The sequence below is a fragment of the Blennius ocellaris genome (assembly GCF_963422515.1).
Source record: "Blennius ocellaris genome assembly, chromosome: 3".
Classification (NCBI taxonomy): Eukaryota; Metazoa; Chordata; class Actinopteri; order Blenniiformes; family Blenniidae; genus Blennius; species Blennius ocellaris.
This window is the reverse complement of record NC_137652.1, coordinates 18,503,465-18,529,418: the sequence shown is the minus strand read 5'-3', so window position 1 is coordinate 18,529,418 and position 25,954 is coordinate 18,503,465. Positions and strand designations below refer to the sequence as shown.

Genomic DNA, 25,954 nt, shown 5'->3' with positions numbered 1-25,954 from the left:
GTGTTTCTAAAACTTTAGGGACAACTGGAGGTAAATCTACATCGTTTGGTTTTTCACTTTTAAATGTAATTTAAGGGAAATGGGGTCAATGTTTCCATCAGTCCACTTGAAGTTGAGACAAGTAGATAACGGAGTGTAAGGGTATTTCTGTAAGCTCTCTATCTTGTTATATTCATTTGGTAACAAATTGAGTGAAACTGTAACATGTTTAAAGGTTTCACTCTCTCACACAGCGTTAAAGTTTTTTGTCAGTTATTCAGATTGGATTCATGTCATTTGTGCAGCTTTAATGCATTTTTCTAGTCCCCCCTCTCCACTCTGTTACAGTTTAAATCATTTTTAAATCACTTTAGATTTCCATTTTGACTCATTTGTTGTACAAACCTGAGCGCAGCCGGAGTGTCAACCCCAACGTGCTCACAGGAACTAACAGCTTGTCCGTGGTGCGTTTTGGAACAGCCTTCTCGACTCTGGGCTGATGAACTGGGAAAGATGCTCCGCTTTGTCTCCCAACAGAGCTTTTCACATCTCCACTGAAGGCTTAAAGTATTTACAATGCTGCAGTCTGCTTTTCCTCTGGCAAAGCCTCCCCGAGGACGGCATTACAGCTAATGGGAGGGATCTGGCAAAACAGATGGAGCTGGCATGCTACGCATTCATCCGCCGTCTCTCCGAGTTCGAGATGGCTTCTTGCTTGCTAGTTTGTTTTGAAGAGCCGGCCAATTTTTAGGGTTAAACCGCAAATGCCATTTCCCCCAAATGGTTTAGTGGCTGAATTGTGCGCCAATTAGTCAGCTGCATGATGTCATTTGTGGAGCATGAGATAGATGAGTGAGAAAAAACCCTGCAGAAGAATGCAAATAAAACCACAACAAAATTATAAAGTGTAATATGTGTGATAAAGTGATATTGTTGCACATGAAAGAATGCAGATTTCAGGTGAAACTATGCAAACATTTAATTTATTTTTCTTAAAAGTCTTTTTTTTCGTTGCTCAGAGATGCAGAATAAAGAGAAACTTTGTTAGTGAAAGAGGACACAAATAATAATAATAAAAAAAGTACATACAAAGTTCAGCCCCGACAGCACAATTGTAAACCCATTGTAGCTATCACAGACAATATAAGAGTATTTACAATACATAAACTGCTCTGCAGTTTGATGTCTCTTAAATTCCTGATCCATCCTAGTTTTTGATAGAAAAGCACCTTATTTAGTTTAATATGGAAGGATAGTATTATTGAAAGTGTCAGTTCACCAAAATACCAAACATTTGCTTTTAATACAATATATTAAACAGGGGTTTTGATGAGGTTGGATTGATAAAACTACATACTTTCAGTGATGTGAATGTTAATAGCTTATCTGCTTAGTAATGGTCTGTCATGTTAGAAAATCCTATTCATTAAACCCAAACTAATCAATCAATAGGGCAACTGTTATCGACACCAAACCAATATTCAACAAATAGTCAACAGAACCTAAAAAAAAATTTTTATATTAAAAATCAAACATTTTGGTTTCAAAAGTAGAAAACAACATATTCTTGCTTTCACATTAAAATGTTACAGATGGAAATGTATTAATAACCACTGCTGTACACTTGAAAAATCTGCATGCCCCGCACCCAAAATGTGAGACTCTGTTTTTAAATGCACTGCAGCAGCATTCTGTTGTTTATTTGTGTCAGTGTGTTGAGTTGTCTGGCTTGAAACAAGTGTGATGTTGATCATCTGCATGGCCAAACACTATCTGAGTAAAGCGGGACATTTCCTTTCTTGTGTTATGGATGAACTGACCTTTTCAAAGAGTTTTTTTTTTTTTTTTTTTTTCTGAAAAGCTCAGAGGAATCATTTGTCCAGAGTGTGACAAGAGCCTGTCTGAACACAATTCAATCTGACAGATACGCTGCCTGTATTAAGAAGCACCACACCACTTGTGCTGTATAAAATTGATTGCACAGATTTATAATTCCTGACAAGTGACACAGCTTGTGTTTTTCAACTGAGTTGCTGAAGGGAGGGATCCACGAGGGACCTGCAGCACAGCACTGAAGCAGGAAAACATGATTCACTTTGTACAAAAAAAAAAAAAAGTTTTTCTAGTGCAAAGGAAGCATTTGAACATAGTTTTTCCTGGTAGAGCGCTGTTCTGCGTTTAGCTTCTGTATTGTTGGTTATGATTTTAACATTTTTGTACATCCCTCAATACAAATTAAACAATATTCACCTTTCCAAGATTAAATGGAAGGTTAATAAACACCCCAAATTTCCATTTTCGTCTAGTAAGTTCTCCTCTTCAGAGCCAAAGCAGCATCCGTGGAGAACAAGGGCTAAATCATCTGATCCTCATGTTTTGTCAATCCTGCTGTGTGTTTTCACTGGATGATGGGTGCCACCAGGTATCCATTGAAAGTTATGTAAACATCCACGTCGTCGCTGTAAATGGCGTTCTCCCGCTCCCTCTTGTAAAGCCGCACCCACACCTCGTCGTTGAGGGCCAGGTTGAGCATGACGCTCTGACTCTGCATGATGGACCTCTCGCTGGGCTGGGCGTACAGGATCACCTGCTCCTTGTCGTTGTGCATGAGGTGCAGGTATGTCTCCTTGAAATTCCAGGTGTGGATGTTGACGTTGAAGTAGTAGATCCCCGGGACGTAGCAGTAGAACTTGCCCTTGAACATGTTGAAGTGCTCGTAGGGGTTGACGAACACTGTGTCGAACACCAGAGCCTGGTAGTAGTCCAGGCTGTGCAGGGACTTGCGACGCCCCACTGAGAAGGACGACTGAGGGATCTTGCAGGGGTCACCGGGGACGCCCGCCTGGCCTTTGCTGCCTTTGGGACCCATTGGCCCTCCGTAGCCAGGGGAGCCCTCCACACCTGGCTTTCCAGGGGTCCCCTTGTCTCCTTTGTCACCTTTATCACCTGAGGGTGAAATTAAAAAACAAAACAACATTTTACTTTTGTAGTCTCAACACACCTTAATGCTCAGATACATCCACACACAGTATATAGACCAAGTTCAGAATGTGAAGAATATGCCCGATTCAGAGCAAAACTCTTCCTATTACAGAAGGTGCAGGCATAATGGAACGTCTGTGTTCCAGGTTCCAGCAACAGAAGGTGACTGTCCAGGTTGTCGTGCACACATTTCCACTGAGCTTGGTTTTGTCTTTAATAAGCTGAACCAATTCCAGTAAAGCTTTTGCATCTGGCACTCCAAATCCTCCTTATAAATCTTAATGAGTTTTACTTAAACACGTGGCTTATCTTGATGTCGAGCTCGACGTGGACTTTATGTTCGAACAGAACCATCTGACGAGGAGAGCGAGGAGTTTTAGTTGCTGCAGTGTGGACCGTAACCCAAACTGACCTGTAGTTAAGATCAGCAGGTACTTTAATAACTGATAAAGGTTGATTTATTCCTCAAAATATGATGAAAGGATGGAGAAAGCCAGTGGTGAAGATTTCTATCTAACGTGTCAGTTGGACATATTGACTACAAAAGCCACAGGTACAATCAATTCACAACGTTTTCCAGTTAGTCAAACAGTGATCTGTTTCCCTGCAGAGGCGCACCAGGAAGTCTGAGTTTCTTTTTCTGCTGCTTCCGTTAATTTGACTCCTTTTTGTGTGATCAACCCCAAACTGTCCAATTAATCTCTGTCTTCAACTTGACTTCATGTATACTCTTGTTAAAACCGTCCCTGCACGACCTTGATATTTTACATTTGCATACAATTTGGGAGCAACCTCTGAAAATGATTAATGAGCTCATGCACCGTATATCCTGCCATTGACCCTTTTTTCAGGCTAAAAATGGCCACGGTGATGTGTTGCTATTGTTCCCAGAACATAAAAAAAAAAAAAAACCCTGCCTGCGTATATATTACAGTGACAAGTTACACCGCTTATACAGTGGATCGGCTGAACACACGCTCCTTTAACTATAAAAAGAAACAAATATTGGATTGTTGGATAAAGGGCGTTTGACGGTTCCAATGAGGTTTACGCAACAGTATATGTAGGTTATTGTGGTTTGGGAGCTCCAATCATGGAAAAAAAAAAAAACGTCTCGAGAACGTCTCCAGGATGTTTTGCATTACACAGCTCCCTTCAAGTAGCTCTTCATTGGAATGAGAGGAAAAAACTCTGGGGCTGGAAGATGAACCACACAGGAAGAGCCCGCAGTGCCGCCCTCGCTCACCATGACCAACGCTTCCTGGAGAGGTAAACAACGACTCCTCGTCCTCCCTAAAGATTCACAACGACCGCTCCAGCTGTGACCAGTGCTGGACAAGAAGTCCTGAGGCGAGTCAGAACAGTTTCCACAAATAGCAGCTCAGCAGCACCTCTGTACTCGGAGGACTGCAGGGACTGAGTCGTTAACGCGACTTTAAGTGACGTCTTTGACACAGAACAAGAAGAAACAACAGGAAGGTGCAAGTCTTGGGGATCAGAAATCTGACAGAACGGAAACGTGAATGATGTGTTTTCTCGTTTGAAGCAGTAAAAAATATCCAAATAATGAGAAAGTGGATGTGAAGAGAGAACTGTTTTGACCACAACTCAAAGACCTCAAACCTGCTTAGAGTCTGTAGCACAAGAAGTTCAATTGAGTTTCACACTGTCTTATTTGCAATTTTAGAGCTGCGATTCCCATTTATAACAGTAATTTTTAACTGATTTCATACGAATACATTAAACCAGGAACAACTACTGACAGGACTTAGGTACCATTTTTACATTTTCTATCTGAAGTGTTTTTATTCCTCCCAGTGCCACCTTAAAGTGTATTTTTATTCTCTGTTGAGCTGTATCTGGAATCCTTCAGCAGTTGCTATGTGACCCAGATTTCGGGCCTAATGGATAAGGCATCAGCCTCTGGAGCTGGGGATTGTGGGTTCAAGTCCCACCTGGGTTGAAATGTTCCTCCTCTTCCTGTCTGTTTAAAGCTTTCTAACAGGAACTGCTGGTTGTGAATGTTTAATGACTGGTATTTACAGACTGTGTGATGCCCATGAGATGAGCAAAGTTAGTATCTTTTCTCTTGGTTTATACTGTTCAGATGACTTATATCACTTTCACTGCGACCAAAGACAGCCCAAGATAATCTTCTGACAGTGTCAAAAAGTTACTCTGCACAGTGTGTTTGCTGCTACGATCTGAAGAGAACCATTAGAAATGCAGCAGAAATGATGCCGCATTCAACATGATACCAGAGCTACACAGATTCCAGTGAATGTGAAGGCAAAAATAACGCATTTTCAGTTGAAACGTTATTGTGTACATGGGGCCTAAATGTAATATGAATGTGACAAAGTCAAATTACAAATATGAAGTATAACAGGCCTCATGCTTGTGTTTTCTTTTTTTAAATAAACAGGCTTCCTTAAAGCCTGTTTAGTCTCCATAGATCCCAAAAGCCATCCGCAATGTATTTTATCACGAAAATGCACATACAGTAAATTAATTTAGAATAAAGTTAACTTTACAAGCTCTTTCATACATTTCCAACTGCCTGGCAGAAAATGTTCCACACTACACTTTAAGATCCGCTAATACAGTTTTACTAAATATTCCCATTTTCCTTTTTATGTAGAACCTTTTACAACTTCATATTCACCAATCTCCATCTGTTACCAGTTTTAAAAATCAGTATAAAATGTTGATATTTGGACCAGCATTCTCTTCAACTGTTTTGTTTTGTTTTATTTTTCTGTTTCCATTTGAATTATTTTGAACTCGATCTTAAATTGTGATGTTTTAAAGTGATTTTTTTCTGCATATTTTTTAAGTCATGTGTTTTAGTCTACTTTTAAATTGTCTTAATTATTACATACAAATAAAGAAATAAAAAAATATATCTACTTAACCCTTTGTAAATAAATCTATGCGTCTGTAGAATAAAACAGAATAGAATAGGACAGATACAAATAAAATGCATGTTTGATAGAGCGGACAAAAGCTCACCAAAACACCTGGAGAGAGAAGGAATCAAGTCAAAGTGGCCCGTTGCACCAGACGACACAAAATGAACGCATTATTCTATCAGAGAAGACGTGGGTGGAGTTGGACTGTGCGGATTCACCTGCTACACTCGAACACTGCAGATAGTTCAGTTTGTCTGTTGTGACGTCAGTAGAAAGTGTTGCTTTGGTGATAATCTGCTCCGGTTTAACAGGGTCTGAACTGCTTTAAACTATGCGTGTGTATGTGTGTGGCATGAGCGGGAATGAGAGGCTTTTCCACGGTGCAGAAACTGGATGTGTTTGGGGGGGTTGATTGAGTGTCTGAACAGAGTTGGTATGTCCAGTTATCAGAGGACCAAGAGATGAAAGGAGAGAACGGTGACACATGATTTGGCCTGACGCTCTGCTTCAGCTGGCTGCTCACCGTCTCATATTCGACACACATGTTTCTCTCACTAATCCCGCTCCAGCTGTGGTGGTGTGGAAAAACCTCATCGTAATCCCTTTCTCTTGTCACATGTTTCTTTCTTCTTTTCATTTTTACGATCCCGGCTTCTGTACTTATTTGCAAATACAAATACTTTTACACAAATGCCCAATCAAGTCAACACTGTTGCCACTTCCTTTCAGCAACGATAAGTCAAACAAGGCGTCAAAGATTTGACTGCGACTGTTCAACTCAGTCAGCCATCTGTAACCAGTGAAGGTCAGTACGAGTCCACGGTGTCAAGTAGAGCTGGGATTCATCTGGGTGAGATCGAGATCTTTATCGCTCTAATCTGGTCAGATTTATTCCAGTCAAAGCATGCCTGATGTGTCGGTGTCAGCAAGAATTGTTAAAGAAAATGTCAAATATGTAGCCTTTAAAACCCTGTGCACTTGTTACGGCTGTTCCCAGAGGAACCACTCCCAGGATTTTAGTGTTGATTTTTGTCTATAATTTTCCATCTGTTTAATGACTGCTTGTCCGTCTGTTTGATTGCTCGTCTCCTCCGTGTCGCCCGACTTTTTCTTGTTTGTGTTTTTACTGTAAAGCAATGTGTGCAACATGTGTTCTGAAAAGGGCTATACAAATAAAGTTCTTCTTCTCCTTATTATTATTTAAACATTTTTAAATATTCCCAGTTCACAGAGTAGATTCAGAGAAAGAGATTAACTGTAATTTACAATCATTTGTAGTAGGCAGTCGCTGCACATAACAAGCTCACTAAAATCATTGGCTGGCTTTTCCCAATTGATAGTCCAGTCACGATCCTGGTGAGTCATGCTGCTGCTAATGTTCATATTCTCTCTTGGTGGGATCAGGGCAATTATCTTCAGGTCTACTTCTGATTGTCACTCAAATCAGGTCTCATTGTGTTTGAAGTGAATACACAAATAGGCGACAGTGGTTTATTTTCCTTTTTTCTTCAAAGTGTCCACTTACAGGGAGATGTCAATGCAAATCAGTATGTCATTGTGTTCAGGTAGTATTAACTATTAAGACCAATATTTTGCATTGCATCATTTCTCCAAGTAGGAGGTAGGTAATAATAATAATATTAATAATAATAATAATAATAGAATCAGATTAATTAGACTTGGACATGCCAGTCTAGTCAAGCGAATAAGTGATGAAGCCACTTGGGTAATTGGTGAAACGTCTTTCAAAATACATGACCCGGTCCTGTTGATCGGATCCAATTGCTTTAAGAATAAGGCCCCGCTTACATGACAACATTTCAAATGAAAACGCAGCATTTTGGTGCTGTTGTTTGTTTTTGTAATGAACCCACACACACATGCAGGCACAGAGCAATATGCTATTAACAAGACAAATGGCGGGTACACAGACATTTGCGAATAACACGTTCACCACATTTCTACGACATTCACAGGGAGGAGGTTCCAGGGAATCAACGCCTGAGAGGAATAAAGCTGCACTGGTTGGAAACTTCCCGATGGGTTCTCCCTTTAACATGTCACCATCTGTATATACAGTATGTCAGGCCCATCTCAGGTCAAGTCCAAAACTTTGATCCCACCGATGGAGCTTGACTGACTTCAACTAAAGCTGAGGGACTAAAGCTTGTTTGGCTTGTCTTTAACTTCCATTAATGTACCAAATACATCTTCTTTCATGGACCCATGAGTTATGAGTGTTCAGTCTACATTAAAGTCATTCCTCCTTGATTTGTTTTCTTATGGCTTGCATGAATTCATATGTTGATATGCCCATTCTCTGGCAAACAGACAAAAGCTTAAGTGGTTCCAGGTTGCGTTTATCAGCGAAAAAAATCAATTTCCCTTTTAGACACTCAATTATTTTTCTTGTCTCAATTCTACTTGAGCATCCATGCGTGGCTATATTTAGGAGCACCAATCCATTATAATATAGGTTGATTATGCTTTGGATGAAGTATTACTCCAGTCACACACTCAGCCATAAGGAAAAGCAGCCATGTGATTATGATAATGTAGCTTAAATCAGGAGAAATTAAACACAGACATTCAATGATGCAGAGTCAAATCAATACACGTATTTCCTAAATGCGGTGTACCAGGGAAAGTGAGTCAAAATAGAGCTGCAAATAGTTCTGCTTTGTACTTAAATAATGTGGTGCTTCTTTCACGAAACACAGTTTAGAGACAATATTACTACACGCTGTGGGTGATATCATGTTATATCAAAGAGGTCATTCAAAATGCAACTTTTTGAAAATGCTCCAACTTCGTCTCTGTGGAAAATGAGGAAAACTTTACTTTTTTGAAAAAACAATCTGCAATGAGAGAGGGCCATGAGCCCCATGACTTGGTAGTTTTATAGTAACAGCAATATAAGGTTGTTGTCTGTCCATACGAATGTTCGTGTACTTGTTAGCGATAATGTTTATAGTGTTTTGTTACTTAATAAAAAACATTGGACATACTAAAATCGTCAGCGTATATTTGTTTGCCTGTATATCTTTTAGCAAGATTACGTCAAAACGACAGCACGGATTTTGATGACATTTTCATCACAGATAGATATTAAGCCATGGAAGATTGAGGTGATCTGGAGTTTTTCTTTTTTTTTTCTCAGTCTACGTCCACCTTGGGTGGACGTCAGAAATCTGTAATTGCTCTTGTCCTATATGCAGACACGTGTGTGGTTGCATTACAAAAACAGCACCCGCTTGTGGCCTGGCATGGGAGCTACATTGTTTGTCTGCATCTCTGCTGTTTACGATTTGAAAAAAATTATTGTGTAAAATTAAACTTTTCTTTATAAAATAAATTCATTTTCACTTTAAACGTCATGTAATCGGAGTCTTAACGTGACAGTGCTCAATAGTTTTGAGAAGCTCATGGAGGCTCTGGTACCTTTCAGGATGGTCATGTTGATGACGGTTCGGACTTCGGGCATTTGAAAGTGAGCCGTGGCCGGTGCAGACTCCTGCTGGTCGCAGCACCGTCTGCACAGTCTGGACGGCGGTCTGGAGGGGGAGGAGACGCAGCAGACAAAGGGCAGGAGCAAGAGCAGCCTCAAACACACCGACCACATGGCAACCTGAGGGTAAAATGACAAGAAGAGGTTAGAGGGGAAAGCGGTTGAATCTACCACCTCGTATAAAGCATAACTTTCATGGGGAATACTTTGTTGCGTTTTTCTATTTTGATAAACACTAAACCAAAACCAGCATTTTTGGTGGTGCACTGTTTTTGTCATTCCTGTGGATAAACGGCAAAGTAGTAACATATTTATGTGACAGTAATAATATCTTTCAAAAGCTGAAAACACAGACTAAATCATCTAAACCTTATGTGTTTTACAGTCAAGATGCATTAGTCATGGTAGTGTCCCAGAATGCTGTGAAGCCAAGAAGCTTTTGTTTGAACCAATATTACAGAAGCACTGGAGGTCACCCAAACGCTTCCTACATCTTTTACAGCCATTGAAAGGTTTACTGGTAAAGGTAGACAATCCCTGTTGTGACTGAACAAATCAGACATTTCAGCATTAAAAAAAGCTCTTGGTTTTTTTTGGTGTTTTTTTTTTAATAGAACCATCAACAATATTATCAAACTGTGCAGTGAAAGCCACAGATGGCGAATTTGTCATACTGGATCCAGAACGTTTGGATTGAGAAATCTAAGCCAGTGGGGAAACACAAGACTAAAATCAAGGAAGGAGAGAATTCTGCAGTCACAAGTACATCTGGCCTGGAGTGGAGGGGGAAACACCAGCAGTGATGCAACACCGTTTATTTAATAAGCTTTCATGAACATTGCTAAACCACTGGCCCTTGGTATGCTGTCAGAAAAACACGCATACATATATAAATGTATGCAGCCACTTTTTTCGGAACACTTCAATCTAACAATGTCGTGTTGAGGCTGAGGGGTTCTGAATATTCTGCCCCTCTGATGTATGTTGAGGAGATGTTCAAAATATTAGGAATGACTGTAATTACACAACTGATTATAATTGCAACCTACGGCCTTGAAAATAGTTCATCAAGTTTGAGACTTCTTTGTTTTTATAATAGATCACATTGATTATCTATTGTTTTTTCCTCTCACAATCAATGAAAAATAGATTAAAATTTTACAAAATGATCTGGTCTGATGACCTTACTCAATACATTAGGAAAAAACTCCAACAAAGACTATGCAACTTACAGGATGGAAGCAGAAAATGAGAGGCCATGTTTCAGTCAATATAACTCACAACATATGGCAGTCAATTTATACCTAAAGTGCCTTATGGTGAAGTGATTGCATACATTTCAAAGATAATGGATAATCCAGAAGGGCTGGAAGTGTTCCTCTGACACAATGAACCCACAACCTCATAGTGTTGCCCAAAACTCATAAAGTACCCTTGAGTACTGTTACGATTGAAGTTGTATTCTGTCGCCTGCTGTCACAGACTAAAAATCTCATGTAAAATATGTGTTTTTGCCTTGATCCTTGGCTGCATGCCTTACATTAGTTTACAGAACATGTTCCCCACTTGTCCCCAGGAATTCCTCATGTGTTAATAATAAAAAAAAAAAAAAAAAAAACTATGGCTGTATAAATGGCTCATACAAATGTGTTAAGAACTTCAGTTTCTAAAATGCAAGATGAAAACTGAAGATCAAAAACCTATTGGAGTGAACTTTTTCCAGCAATACCTATTGGATGTGACTTCAAGCTAAGAAATAGTGTCTTTGTGTCAATTTATGAATACCAATTAAGAAATCCATCCTTCACTTGTTTATCTAATCACATTGTTATTGTTCAAATCCAAGCTGGGACTTTTGTGTTAAGTTTCACCTTGATGAAGTGAAAATGCCAAACTTTTGTTGTGTTTTGGGTTTCGCTCATTGTTTTCAATCAGTGAAAATTGAACTTTTTGAAAACTCTTGGTTACTGTGTAAATGGGTAAAATTGAACTTTTCTAAAATGCTGGTACTCTTATGTAATACGAGTTGTATTACCTAAACAGTCTTCATACGAAAACTGCATATTTTCGGTGTTTATGCAGTTTCTGTGTGTATGGCGATCGTTTCTGTACACTGCTGTTTCAACATGAAACTTTGGTTGTGGGGCAAATCTGTGCTGAGTTGTTTCATCCTGAATATGCAGCTGAATAGAAGAGACGGTTCTGTGCAATAAATTCCTTAAAAAACAATGGCAAATTGCTTCTTATTTACAAATCTTGTACAGAGAGCTGATCTTTATCGACCATGTTTTGTCCCATTTCCACTTTTAACCGATTGAATTTAATGTAGTAAAACTCAAGACAGAAGGTTAGAGGAAAATTAATGAATCCAACAGGAACAACACAACTGAGAGAAATAACAGGGATTCCCGCGGGGGTTTTCACAGTCGTGGCCGAATGGTAACGGGATTTGATATGATGGATGAAGCATGACTGTGAGAAAATGAAACGACTGGAGCAGAGCCTGGACGGTTTTATTTGACTGCTGATAGTAAAGTCAAACCACAGCGGTTATCAGTGGAGTCTGACTCACTAATACAGGATGCTGAGCAGTGTTTGAAAAATGAGTTGCGAGTCATCAAATTAATTTACATTTTTTGGTCATTTTTGGTCAAACTCCTGCTGCAAATCAGTAGTAAGACTTTGGGTCTGGCTCATTCTAATAACTCTGAGACGATGTCCTCGCAGACAGAACAGGAGGGTTTGTACATCTTGATGTTTTATGTCACTGCGTGTGAGTTACTTTAAGTAAAAAGGAAACGTCCACTACTTTCAATTACCTAGTAAGTGAGGGGACGATGCTCCATAATCTGGATTATAGCTGAAGTTACATCTGTTAATGGGATGAAGATAATCTATAAACTACAAGTTTATGAACTAATGACAATGGGAAGAAGCAGCAGTAAACAAAAATAGTTGGAATTAAACACCAACTTGTAAACAGGTTTAATAAAGAGAAGTTAATGGTTCATTCTAGCAACTAATGCAGGCTACTGCTAATTTATGTTATTGACAGTCAGATACCCACCATATTTTCTATTTTCCACAGTGTAAAGGAGCATGTTTGTGCCTGCTGTCCTCTGCAGACCTCACAGCTCGCTCCACTGTGCAGACAGGCTGTGATTTTACTTTTAGGTAAACTGGTGGAAAAAGAAAGCTGACCTCAATGATCATCATTAAGCAACTAGCTTAAACCCATGCTGGGAAGTGTTGCAGAGACTGAGTGCATTGTCAGTGAGCTGCTTTTCGTGGTGGGAAAATGAACAAATACGATGCACTGTGGCACATTTCTAAGATTTAATACTGTATGAAGTCATAGTCCATATTTTATTTACAAACCAGCAACTGGAGAAACCAGAGAAACTGGTGCAGGAAAAGTCTTGTCTAAAATATAGCTGCAGAACCCTTCCCCAATTTCAATGTGGTTTTAAAACATTACAGTGGCGCCAAAAGATGCACACACACACACACACACACACACACACACACACACACACACACACACACACACACACACACACACACACACATACTAAAGCTAAGGAATTTTGAATATAACCAATAGGTTCCTAACCAGCACTGCTCTATAATATCTCAATATGGTTTCCTGTGAAGTGCAAATCTAATTTTACAACTTGAGAGAAGGAAAAGCGACCACTTCAATAAGGCCTGGATCTATTGCACCAAAACATCCTGTGAGATCAACTCAGTGCCCTCTGATGGACAAACAGCTAAAACTAAGGGAACAAAATAGAAAGAAAAAAACAAAGAAAATACAGAGAAAAAAGGAAAAAACATAAAAAATAACACAAAAACAAGGAAAAAAGAAGAAAAAAGTTAAAAAGAAAACATGACAAAAATGTATACACGTATATATAAAATATACTGTTATTGACTCCATACTGTAATGTTATGACACTGATAACATTTCATAAGAAAATCTTATTTGTTACTGACAATGTTCAGAACCTGTTATTCATCCATGTTCTCAATTAAAATATTCAGCTTTTGAGATAGAATTTGAAAAAAACAAAAATCTTTTTCTGCTTTGGGATTTCCAAATAAAAGTGGTCTCTCTCAGTCTCTCTTGGTTTTATGAGCTGGCTGCAGACTGTTTGTTTATTTGTCTTTTGTGATCATATCGGCAGCTCCCAAAGAAAGCACTTTGTTGTCATATTTTCCAGATTTTTGTGCATTTGGTTTCTAGCCAGTTGCCACCAGGTTGGACGTAGTCCTGAAATAATGTTTGTGATGATTGTCTGCACAATCTAGGGCAGTAGAGTTCCTTCTGATTGGGCACATGTTACCATCAATGCACACTGTATGAGCCAGTCAGTCTTTTGCATGTTACATTTACATGTAAATTGCATTTATTGATATAGCAATGATGAGAAATGTACTATATATTGTGTCTAAAATAATTATTACTTTGTGATTTTTCCACTGAGTATGGAGGAATTTTAACTTGGCATGAATAACACATAAATCCTAGGTAAATGCTGCAATGTGCTGACATGGCACTGCTGTCATTATATGGTTGATATTTGATCGGTGAATTGGATTCAGGGGTATGATTGCTCTTCTTTAGACAAGTCCAGACAGTGGAAGTTATTAGTCATGCAACCACAATGATAAAATGCACATTTAGGGCCTATTAGGGCCAAACATTTAGTGTGTTATAGGCATCCGTTTACACAACAACGGTGCTCGGAATTCTTTGGAAACAACTCCCAAGGAGGAACTCTCTGAAAATGCTTAGGGACCATCTACGTGTTAACAGGGAAATGCTGCTACAGTGGTAAATAATTCTTCTGCACACGCCAAGTAGTTTGGACAACAACAACAATGGTGGCTTCCAGAGTGTCACGACTCCCAGTTGATAATCGAGGATTAAAGTCCATATTGATAGTTTTACAGTTGAATACCACCTATAATAGCAATCCAACTTGGTCGTCTGTCCTTACGGATGTCCATGTACTCTCCAATGGTAATAATGAAAACAATACATTTCATTTGTATAGCGCTTTTCAGAATATTCAAATTCAGCAAAGATTCAAAAAGAGGAACACCATGAAACAATGCATAAGAAACATCATGTTAAAGTTTAGTGTCTTATTCTCTGTGCACGTGTGTGCACAGAGTGACACCACAAACATCCACAAGTGACACAACATGAAAACTACATTGTTTCAAGTGTTTGCCCAGTGAACGGACATCGTTTTCAAAATGTCACCACGTAAATGCGAAACGTTTCCGAAACAACAATGCAAAAACGTTTTAACTTGAAATGTTGTTGTGTAAACTGGTCCATTTGTTGAGCGTCATTTTACAAGTGAGTGAATCTGTAATAATAAAGTCATCGTCCACTTTCATCATAAGATGATCATAAGGAGCTGACACACGCGCGTATACACCCACACGCACACGCACACGCACACACACCACTAATACTCCGTCCACCACACACGTGCGTCAGTCATAATGAACTCATTTGTGGAGCCACGTCTACAACAGCAGAGCATCAACCGGAGGGCGCGCGCAAGGGCGCATAGTTCCACAGCAACACAACGCCGAGTCATGCGCATCCACGTAGGAGTATCACTAACTTATTCCCCTTAAAGTAGAAAATCACTGCTGAGTTGGCAACTTGTGGATAACTTTCTTCTCCTGCTGCACGTCTCTGCAGGCACGCCGCCGCGCCGCCGGGTGTGACGCTTCTCCCGCTCCAGCAGAGCGCATTCTCTTCTCTTTTTCACACTTTGCATCACTTTGTGCGTGGGTTTGGCGCAAAGTCGCTTCGGTATATACGGCAGTGAAGTTACTGTCAGCTGGTGTCTCGTGTCGTTTCTTACCTGCAGGAGTTTCAGCACAGCCGATGAGGAGAAGACAAACCGCTGCTGTGAGACAGAAAGAAGGAACGACAGAGAGGAGAAATCTCTCTCTCTCTCTCTCTCGCTCTCTCTCTCTCTCGCTCTCTCTCTCTCTCCCCCTCTCTCCCTCTCCCTCTGAGCCTCACACAGGACGAATTTCGACACCTTTGCTCCATCCTCCCTCCTGAGATCATCTCCACACACACACCCATCCATCACCACCACTCTTAAGAGTTCCCTCGGCTGTATCTGCAAACTTACAACAGAGGACTAAATAGTATCTACAAAACAGAAATAGGTCTCTCACTCTGTCGCACACACTCTGTCTTTCCAAGCTTTCCTGTGTGCTTGGCCAAATGCAGAGCAACCAACTTGTCTTTTAAAGTTCAAGTTCTTCCTTCATGCTGGGGAAACTCCATTTCCACTCTTTGTGTTTTATTGGAGGAACATTGCTTATTACCCCCTAACAGTCACTCAATATGTTAGACTTCCTGGCACAACATTGCCAAACACATTTTAATTCACAGGGGTCACATACAGCTCAATTTTACCTTGAGTGCGCCGGACTGGTAAAATAGTGACATAATAATCTTTAAATTTGAACTTTAAAGCTTTTCTTTGTTGTGGTGCAAAGTGGATGTTGTGAAAACATGGTGGTCACAATACTAAGACCCTGACATTGTTACGAGCAAAAAAATCATAAAGATGCCAATCCTTCTTCCACCAGTAACACAAAGCAGTGCAAAGTTGCCTATTTTTCAGTAGTTTGAGAGAATTTGTAAGAATTATGTTGTTTTTACAGTTGCATCAATCTGTTTTTATGCTGACAGTGTACATCAGTGGTTCCCAACCTTTTTCGACCAGTGTACCCCTTGAGCTGGTTTCCATGTGAAAAGTACCCCCTCTCTCGTGTGTGATTATTCGCCTTAATGTGTACTTATATTTAACCCTTTGTCTTTCTATCTATCCAACTGCTCATTTAAATAAAACAATTATTGTGAGTGTAAAAACATACCTTTTAATGAGACACTTGCGCTTGCTTGTCTTTCATAGGTCTTTCATAATTCCTTTTTTCACTGGGCTCCCCTGTGCCTGCGTCCGAGGCGACGGTAGCAGTAGCGGTAGCTGGACGTTTACTCCTGCCTAGCCATGCATCCATGTTTACAGTCGGTATGCAGCTAGAGTTAGCTAGCTTCGCGAATCGTGCGCGCCCGCAGCAAGAACGTGAACCTTTTTTTTTTTTTTTTAAAGCGCGCCACTTTATTGTCTTTTCATATTATGTGCATTGTAGTGTTACAATCACTGTGGACGAACTGCTACTCATGGAAAATAAACGTATGGCCTTACTAAAATTCATGATATAATACAATATAATATAGTATAATTTTTTTTTTTTGTGTGTGGATACTGTAGGGTAATTTATAATCTTTCTGCGTACCCCCTGCAATACCCTCGCGTACCCCTAGGGGTCCGTGTACCCCCGGTTGGGAATCACTGGTGTACATGAATCGGATAAAGTTGGAGCAGCTTCAAGGACTCCCAAGTTCAATTATCCACATTTTTGCACTCAGTGCGACATGGTAACCAGTTTTACTGGGTTTTTTTTTTTTGTCTATTTTCAATTGAAAATTTCCCTGACTTGTCGTAAAAAAGTTGTACCAACAGGAGTGGGGTTATGCTCATCTTTGTGAATAAAATGCATTGACTTGTTTTCAAGTAAAAGAATTCTGCATACTGCTGTGAAAAAACACAGTAATTATAATTCAAGCTGAGGGGAGAAACAGCAGGAACAAATGAAATTCATGTTTAAAATAAAACACTTCGCAGAGATTTACTACCCAGTAAGATTAACTGTGGGGGTTATTTAGACTTTACAAGCAGACTCCAGTGATCACAGTGAGACTAAAGCAGAATCCTTCCTTTCTGGTGGAATTGAAATGGAGCCAGCTCATCCTGTGTTCTCTCATTGGTTGGGATCCACATGGAGGAATGACTGTGATGGTAAAAGCAGCTAATTATAAAGCAAACACATGCTGCGCTGCCTCATAAAGATCATTTGTTTCCAGCTGCGCTCCATCAAATCGCCGCCTCTGTGAATTCCTGCAGCATGCTTCAAAACAGGATTGGAGGCTTTTAAAGCTCCGAGTTCATCAGGGATAAGGTCGGACCAAAGTCCTGCCACTTTCCCTCTGTTCTAGTGAATTTAATTGAATTTACCCCTATCTTCTATCCATCTCTCAGCGTTCCCTTCATTCTCTCTTTGAGTTTTGGTCGACCAGACACAATAAAGTGTCTCTAGTGAAGGAAAAACCATCACAACTTATACTGTGTTACCATCCTGTATTTCTGTGATGACCAATAAAGCATGAACAACAAAGGAAGGTTGTCGTTAGAGGGAATATTTTGGCTGGAATGGAAGAAAATATCCCGAAAAACCAAACTTGTATCGTCTTCCTTATGGTTCCAAAAAGTGGAACCAAAAGACTCAACAACTTCTTTATTCCTGAACAATCAGCTGATTGTTCCTGTTACTTGTTTAATTATCATTTATATGTTTGTGTTGGAAGCTTCCAAATAAGTTGCACTTTGGGGATAATGAATATCCTTGACACTCCAGTGAAGTGAACTTGAACAGAAATAGAGTCATACCAGACATCGTCTTTACCTCATTCAAACTGGCTTAGAAGATAATTATGTATCTGGCACTTCACCCTCGGACCTGATGCTGCATTGATTTTAAAATGTCTTTTACTGTGATTCATGCTGGCATGTCTTCATTGTGCTGCAGGAGGAACATAGCTGAGTTAAATATTCAGAAATGTTTCATGTCCTATCAACATTTTGAAAATGATAGTCATTAAAATGCAAGAAAAAAATTATAATACCGGAGTGTTGCTGTGTTTTTGTGATGCATACTGTAAAACCGGCAATGCATGCAGAGAACAGTACGATGAAAAAATGAAAGCCCTTTGACATGCATTGGGCCACTTGGGATTATATGGTGAATGTAAATGAAAGGGTCACCACTTGTGCAGATGATGGTGTAGTATATGTTTATTTATTCAATACGTGGCTTTAAGTTCAAAATATCCAAGTCCTCCATTGTTATTGTTGTTTAGCTCCTTCCACATAGGCAAAAAAAAACCCAAAAACAACTGACTGCAACTACTGACACAGTACTGCAAACTTGGAGACTGACGTGGTTACATTTCAAAAACCTTGCACTCTGGAAACTGTTTTCAAAAAGTACCATCTTTGTTGACTGCCAAAGCTGTTGACCAGTCAAAAAGCAATCAAGGCCTGTTATTTTCACTTCAAAATGCTGTTCTGTAAACAAAGCCCATAGGATAATAACAACATAGCTTTATATATGTTTATCACAACATGAGTTTGGACGACGCATGAAGTGAAACGCTTGCTGTCGCCGTGGCAGGATTGGTGGCAGTCGGTAAATAACTAAGGTCAGGGGGAACTGATTAAAGCCACCGTCAGGTCAAGTCTCCTGTTAAATTAAAGGTCATTAAACGACGGGTGGTGAGAAGAGGTGTGCATGCAGAGCAGAGCCCAAATAAGTCTTCATCTGCCTGCCTGCTGGGTGCTGCTCACACTCCACACTGGCATGGAGGAAAACCGGTGGATTGTATGAGAAGCACTCACACACGCACAGATTTCCAGTAGGAACACACAAAGAGAATGTAATATTGATTGACATTTCTCTCACTCAGGGGTAGACCTTTTTGGAGACCTTATAAACAAATGCAGGCCTTCAGCGAAATGTAATAGCACAATGCAAGTGACCCATACAAAAGGTGTTCTTCACTATGTAGAGCTGTGTTATCTAGAGCTTTATGACAATGAAAGGACTTTTACCCCCCGCTAAAGCCTAGTAGAATGTATAAAGTTAAGGAGAACTTGATTTTAGATTTGAATGCTATTTGTTTGGAGTTAATCCACATATGCTGAGATATTTCTTCATCTTTTATCACTAATCAAAATATATCTGTTCACAAAAAGTCACAAAAACCTTATTAATGGCTCATTACAGACATTAGCCCTTCAAGATATGAGTTCAGCTGCTCAGTCAAAGACAATAATGTCCTCAACACACATTCATTTTGTCCCAAACTGGGAAAAATCGACAATTATGAAATGGGAGTGAACAGTGTGTGTGTGTGTGTGTGTGTGTGTGTGTGTGTGTGTGTGTGTGTGTGTGTGTGTGTGTGTGTGTGTGTGTGTGTGTGTGTGTGTGTGTGTGTGTAAAACATCAGGGGGGAACGTGGTGATGAGCATGCTGCTTAAAAGCTCAGCTCAGTGCTGATTACTGGAGGTGGAGAGGCTGGCATCACCAGCTTGTCTCGCCTCAATTTAGCCAGAGGGGCTTCGAGTTAAACCAGCAATTTTCTACTCTTCAAAGCAGGTATTACTCGACATAATCCTGACAGAGGGAGCCCGTTTGGCTTTGAATGCGCCTCTTTTCCAAGCAAATGTATGTTGTCCACATGTTTTCATATCATTAGTCCTTACTTCTAGTAGCTCCTCAGTGATTGACAAGCCTTTAGCTGTTATACTGTATGTACATATCCACCATGACTTGACTTTCTATAGCTTTGTATAGTTTGATCTGGATTCTGTCAAGCTGATTAAGTTTTTAATGTCCAACACTTGGCTTCACATAACTTTGAAAATAGGTTTTATCCCCAAAAAGTCTCATTTATTGATTGAACTCATTGGAAAGAAAAGAAAAATATGCTTTTTTACGTATTCTGTTGTATAGTAATACATAATGTACATTTTCTTGCTTTAACTGATCCAGTTAAATGCCCAAAGCCAAAGTATTATTTTTCCCTGCATTACAAAAACATCCTCATTTGAAAGATTACAAGAAAACACAAGCACTAATTAGCCCTGTAAGGTATGTGTATCTTACATGTTTGAATTTGCAATAAAAAAATAATGTATTATTGTGTTGTTATATTGACTGTGATTATACTGACTAATGCAATTATAACATGCAATGCTTTTTAGACAGTAATTTTTATCCTTTTTATGTATCTGATTTTAGCAGTCATATCAATTCCAACTGATAGAGATGACGAAAATAAAGTGCATCCAGAATATTATCTCATTCTGTGTTTCAGTTTGGTTTTCTGTGTCCAAACAGTGTTAACCTTACTTTTCCAGGTTTTGGTGGAACTTTGAGGAAATGCATTGATTTAGGTAACAGAGTAATTCACCCTCTGATCCATCCATCTATTTAGGGAAATTTAGTTTGGTTCCCAAAAGCTACTTTAGCTTCTGTTTGTATCTTTCTTCTGTTTGACACTATCTGTACAAATTCAGCATAAAAAAGTGATAATGTGCAGACCGAGCCACACCAGGTGTGGAGTGTATGGCTACAACATAGTCGTAGTTGGTAGGAGCTACAGCTGTGTCTGTCTCTGCAGTGGCTTTCTCACGTCTCTTAATCTGCACGGTCTGGAATAATGAATCAGTTCAACGTCAAGAGCTAACTCTGCTATAAAGAAAATTTCTGTGGGGCAACGAAGGCATCAATGTTATTTCAACACTAAATCTGTGGGTCGTTCTTTTGGATCAAAGAGAAAGAGATTGTGAATCAGGTCTCATCCATTCAAACTGTAGATGTCTGTTATAGGTAATAATGACAAGTTATTGAAGCATTTCCTCTTCTCTTTGAGGCAATGATGAACACCCTGAAAGTCAATAATATCTCGATGCATTTCTTAAATTTCTCATTTTTGTATTTTGAAAATCTTTGATTAGATTTCTGCAACTCTTTTGGCCGAACAACACTCTGAAGTGTTGACTGTCTGTGAGCTGCTTCAACAGTGGCACATATGCATTAGTTTGATATGTTAAAGGAGCAGAGAGGCAGAGTTTGAATAAAATGTTGAATGTCTGCCATGGATAACGTGAGCATAGGAAACCACCGCAAGAAAGGGAAATATGCTAAACCAGTTCAACATAAAATAGATTTTAAGAACAAAGCTTCTACTTTTCCTTGTTCAAGTAAATTTTTTTGTCACTTGATGGTGACAAAACCTAATTTCACTTCAAATAACGTGTTTTTTGTGTTTAAAATCATAAATTACCAAACCAATGCACTATAATCTAGCAATAAGGATTCACCTGAAGTCACCTTCATGGAGCCCCCGCACCGGCTTTATCCCAATTCTCCACTTTTACGTTTCACATTCTATTTAAACATCGAGCCGTGACGGCTCTGTCATCACTTTTTCTCATTTGTTTTCTCATTTCAGTCATCTTCCAGTCACCTTCCTTCAGCCTAGACTGCAAGGATTATATTCATTCTGGGGTATTTCCGCATCATATATCACATCAGCACTCACTGTTAATGTGCCTTTCAGTCTGTCTGCTAGGAACTTTATGCCTATCAATAAGACTTTTGTCCATGTAAAACGTTGGACTGTAACTCGATACAAAGTCATCTGGGGTCAGTGACTGCATTGCAGATGTTCGACTTTTAGGATTTTGGATGTATTCTTTATGATTTTATGATGACAGATGCACATTTTAGCAAGATCTTCCCTCTAAGCGCATGTTTCAATCACTTTCATTCAGTTCAGCTTCACTTGAATCATATTTGCAAAGATCAATATAGTTCAAACATGTTTTTACATTTTTCCTGGCACATGTAAACAGGAGTATCAACAGTTTCACTGGATCAAAGCAATAAAAATCAATGGTTCTCCTCCTAAAAGTACCTAAAACGCTCATGATTGTGGCTGTTTGTTCTAGGAACCAGCAAACTCAACCGTGTGAATCATTTCCGTGTGAGGATGTTAAAATACGATACAGCTTTACGACAAAACTGCATCTTCACTCAGAGCTACTTGTTAAGCAATTGAACAAGTAGCCTCTGATTTATATATATTTAGCAGTAAACTGAAAGAGACTTAGTGACTATTCTACAATGTGCCATTAAAATTACGCTATAAACATTCACAATGGTGAGTATGCAGATTCGTATGGACCGACAGTGAAGTTGTAGTCGCTGTCATGAGTGACTCTCAACTATGAAACTCCAAAGTCCCAGGAGAAGTTGAAGCGGGAGTCATGACACTGTCAGTAACTTCCACACTGGTTCTGACTTGACAGTCTGTATGACAAAGTATGTATTTACAGTGTGTATTGAGAAAATATCTGATAGTTATTGCTTGATAGAGTATTATTCGCTTGTGTTCAAATGGCTGCAATCACATGAATGACTGTTGGAATATTTTTTGCATCTTGTATCTGACAACTGAAATGACTTACTCAACTTTAGTTTGTGTAATTCAGTCTGTCCCTTCATCTCTATTTTTTGACATTTCTCCCCATCCACCTCTTTTTCACTGTAATACTTCCATCAGTCTTTCAATCCAATTTCCCCCCCCCCTTTCTTCCCTCTGTCATCCCCTGTCCTCCTTGTTCTCCTCCCCCGCTCTCTCACATCATTTAGTTCTTTTCATCTCTCCGTCATGCTGTCTATTTGATTGGGGCTCGCTTTTATGGACTTTTCCATCCTGTGGCTCTCAGGTCATTTTCTGTCAGTGAGTTTCATTCCCATATCCGCCCCTACATTTCTCATCTTTTTTTTGGGATGTAACTTCAAACTCTTTTCCCCCCACCCCTATTTCTTATCTTTTCTCTCTGATTCTTTTGCTTTTTTTTTTTTTCAGTCATGTCTGCCCTCTCGTTTTTGTTGTGCTGCCACCTCCTTCTTCACCGTGTCATTTTCAAACTCATGTTACTGTTGCTGTTTGTTTTTCTTGTGCCTCTGCCTGTGCGAGTATTGTTTTGGTCCTTCTCACGCAGTTCCATAGTACATATGTATGCTCTATTATGACCTGGACACTTTTGAATTTCTTTCCTGTTTTTAATGCAGATAACTGCAACCTCCAATAGATATAACATCTCGGGACAACCTATAAATTCCTCTGAAGAATTTTTCTTCCCTTTTGGGAACATGATATTTGAGAGTCACTATGGGCCTGTCTCCCTGAGAAGTATTGACAGAGCTGCTTTTCTTGAGGAGCGAGATATTCTGGGATATTCCGGGATATTCCAAATGCTGGTTCACGTGAATGAGCCGGTTTTGTCGATTATCCACATGAGGCCGCATTTTAGAAGTGCAAAAACTGGGTTTTTTGAACACTGGTCCCAGAGTGGGGGGATTCTAATACCCCGGCATTTGCCGTTCACACCCTGAGGTGTGGACGCCAAAGACGATCATCTGTGGAAAAAAGATTATGTAATCGCCCCCTCCCCCCCCTGTTGGTGGACCGGGATGTCATATAATAACCACAACAATCACGGGCGAGGCGTTCCAGTGGAGCTGCAGAAGCTACTGACACTAGCAGCAGGAGGAGTAGGGCCATAGACCTATAAAATTCAGAGTTATATAGAAATTTACGAGCAGGAGTCTTCTAAATTTCTGTGTGCTCCATCTCTTTTTCTGCGTTTTTGGTGTGTTTAGTGAGTCAAAGCGCCTCTAAAGGCCTGACATATGTATTACATGCCCTCAAGCCTCGTGTTGAGCGGTGTTCATAGGTGTGGACGGATTTTTTGTTTTCAGAACCTCTGGGAGAAAAAAGATCGTTTTGGCTCGTGTGGATCTGGCCTCAGTTACTGAGGAGCACTGTCAATAAAACACCTGGGGAAGAACATTCCTGTCTCAATATGTGTTTCCTTTGCCACTTGGCCAAAACAACAGCAGGAATGTTTTACTTGTGCACATCAATAGCAATGAACTGAGGATATGGTTCCTCTAAAGTCCTCAACATCCTGTCTTTGGATCACTCTGAGCTTTTTCGTTTGTGTTGCATACACATTTAATTTCAAACCTTGTCGCATCAGCAACACCTTAATGCCAATCTTACAGAGAGACAATTGCGGTAAAAAAAAAAGATTTGTTATGCATTTGTTTAGTTTTCTCTGTCTTTTTGTTGTCTGCTCCACACTACTGTTTCAAGTAAGGACTTTTTTTTTTAGGGGGGGTTTCCTATATTTTTCTCTCTTTGAAACGTGTTCAATTCGGGTAAAAAAACAAACACCAAACAAACATAATGATAAGCTGGGGTTTTTTTTTAACCTCCTTTATTAAAAAATAAAATAAAATAAAAATAAGCCTTTTATAATGACTCAGGTTTTCTGTGGTTGTTTAATGTAAACTGAAACTAGTTCAAGACTGGAGCAAATCATCCATTCCTTATGTTCTAATTTCACAGCTCTTCTTGCGTCTCTGAAGCTGCTCAAGTTGGTGCTCGGATAGTCATGTTGTCTATTTTTCAAAGAAAAAAAAAATCAAAGAGTGGAGTAAATAGCGCTGCGGCAAGCATGCAGCGAGAGCCATGGGCATCCCAGCTTTAAAATGAAACCCACCTGATACCCATTAAACATGGACGTATATAAACAAGCTGCTCAGGGATGAAGCTGCCTACTCCAAAGCCTTTGTTTAACTGGAGAAAACAACATGGAGGTTGTCCTATTCTGCAGGATTGAAAAAAAAAGGTTCTTAGAAATGTAGCCTTGGATTGACATTATGCAACACAAGTGGTCAAGGGGAAGATAACCGCCATGAAATTTAACACAGTGACTGCCTCATGTGAAATATTAGCTTGAAGTGTATTTGGGGTATATTGCTTACTCAGTCAAGGGTCAACCAAAATAAGACAAACTTCAAGGTTCAAGGTTCAGGTTGCTTTTGGGAGTGAGGTTTATGTTAAGAGCAATTACAATTCTGCAAGGAAGAAATGTCCTTCACATAAACAAAGTCGGCTGTCAAAAAGTGTGGTACTCCTGGTGGTGTGGGAGTATCTGTGTTGTTTCAGCTGGATCGCTCATGTTGCATCAACACACAAGCTTCAGTTGACTGGTAACTGGCCTGCAGCCAGTATCATCAATGTTTTTTGTAAAGTGCCCTGATTTTTTATTCATTAACTGATTAATGATTACATCAACTGATCTCACTAAACTGTGATAAATGTTGTTTTGTTTTTTTCTTCTCAAGCAACTGAAATGTTTTCAGGTTTTCAAAAATTGTAACTAAGGCCCTGGTTACACAATACATTTTCAAGTGAAAATGCATCATTAATGGGTTTTTGTTTCAGAAAACATTTGTGTTTACACAGCAACGTTTCGAAAACGATGTCTGTTTAGATGAAAATGGGAGAAACACTGAAAATGATATAATTAGCATGGAGGGCCACAAGGAGGTGTTCGTTTTTGTAATTAAACCATACGTACATGAATGCAGAGTACAATATGCTATAAACATTAGAAATGTTCTTGCATTTTCATTTCACAAAAGCTTCATGTTTACACAGCAATGTTTTGAAAATTGTGTCCGTTTTACAATCAACATATATAACGGTGGCTACATGGACATTTGTATAGACAGACAACAAAGTGGGATTGCTGATTTACTTTAGACGAGTCACCAGTAATGGTGGCCTTTGGAGGCCATTTTTATAGCCGATCTGCAGAAGAAGTGTTTACTGCGGCCACAGTGCAAATATGCAGGAGCAGCGTTTCAGAAAAGTTGCCTTTTCCGCTGTCGACACGAAGAAGGTACATTTTTGAAAGGTTCCACTTTTTCTGAAACTTACCATTGTAGTGTAAACAGACACCCAAAACACAACAGA

At 39.5% G+C, this 25,954-nt stretch overlaps 1 protein-coding gene across 1 annotated transcript; it reads right to left on the bottom strand.

Annotated features, from left to right (window-relative positions):
* Window positions 1-943: 943 nt before the first annotated feature.
* On the bottom strand, window positions 944-15,392 carry c1qtnf6b (C1q and TNF related 6b). Its single transcript, XM_080520856.1, has 3 exons — window positions 15,273-15,392; window positions 9,315-9,501; window positions 944-2,925 (listed from the first exon to the last, which is right to left on the bottom strand). The coding sequence occupies exons 2-3, from the start codon at window positions 9,493-9,495 to the stop codon at window positions 2,378-2,380; spliced, it is 729 nt and encodes a 242-aa protein (XP_080376982.1). The 5' UTR covers window positions 9,496-9,501; window positions 15,273-15,392; the 3' UTR covers window positions 944-2,377.
* Window positions 15,393-25,954: the final 10,562 nt, after the last annotated feature.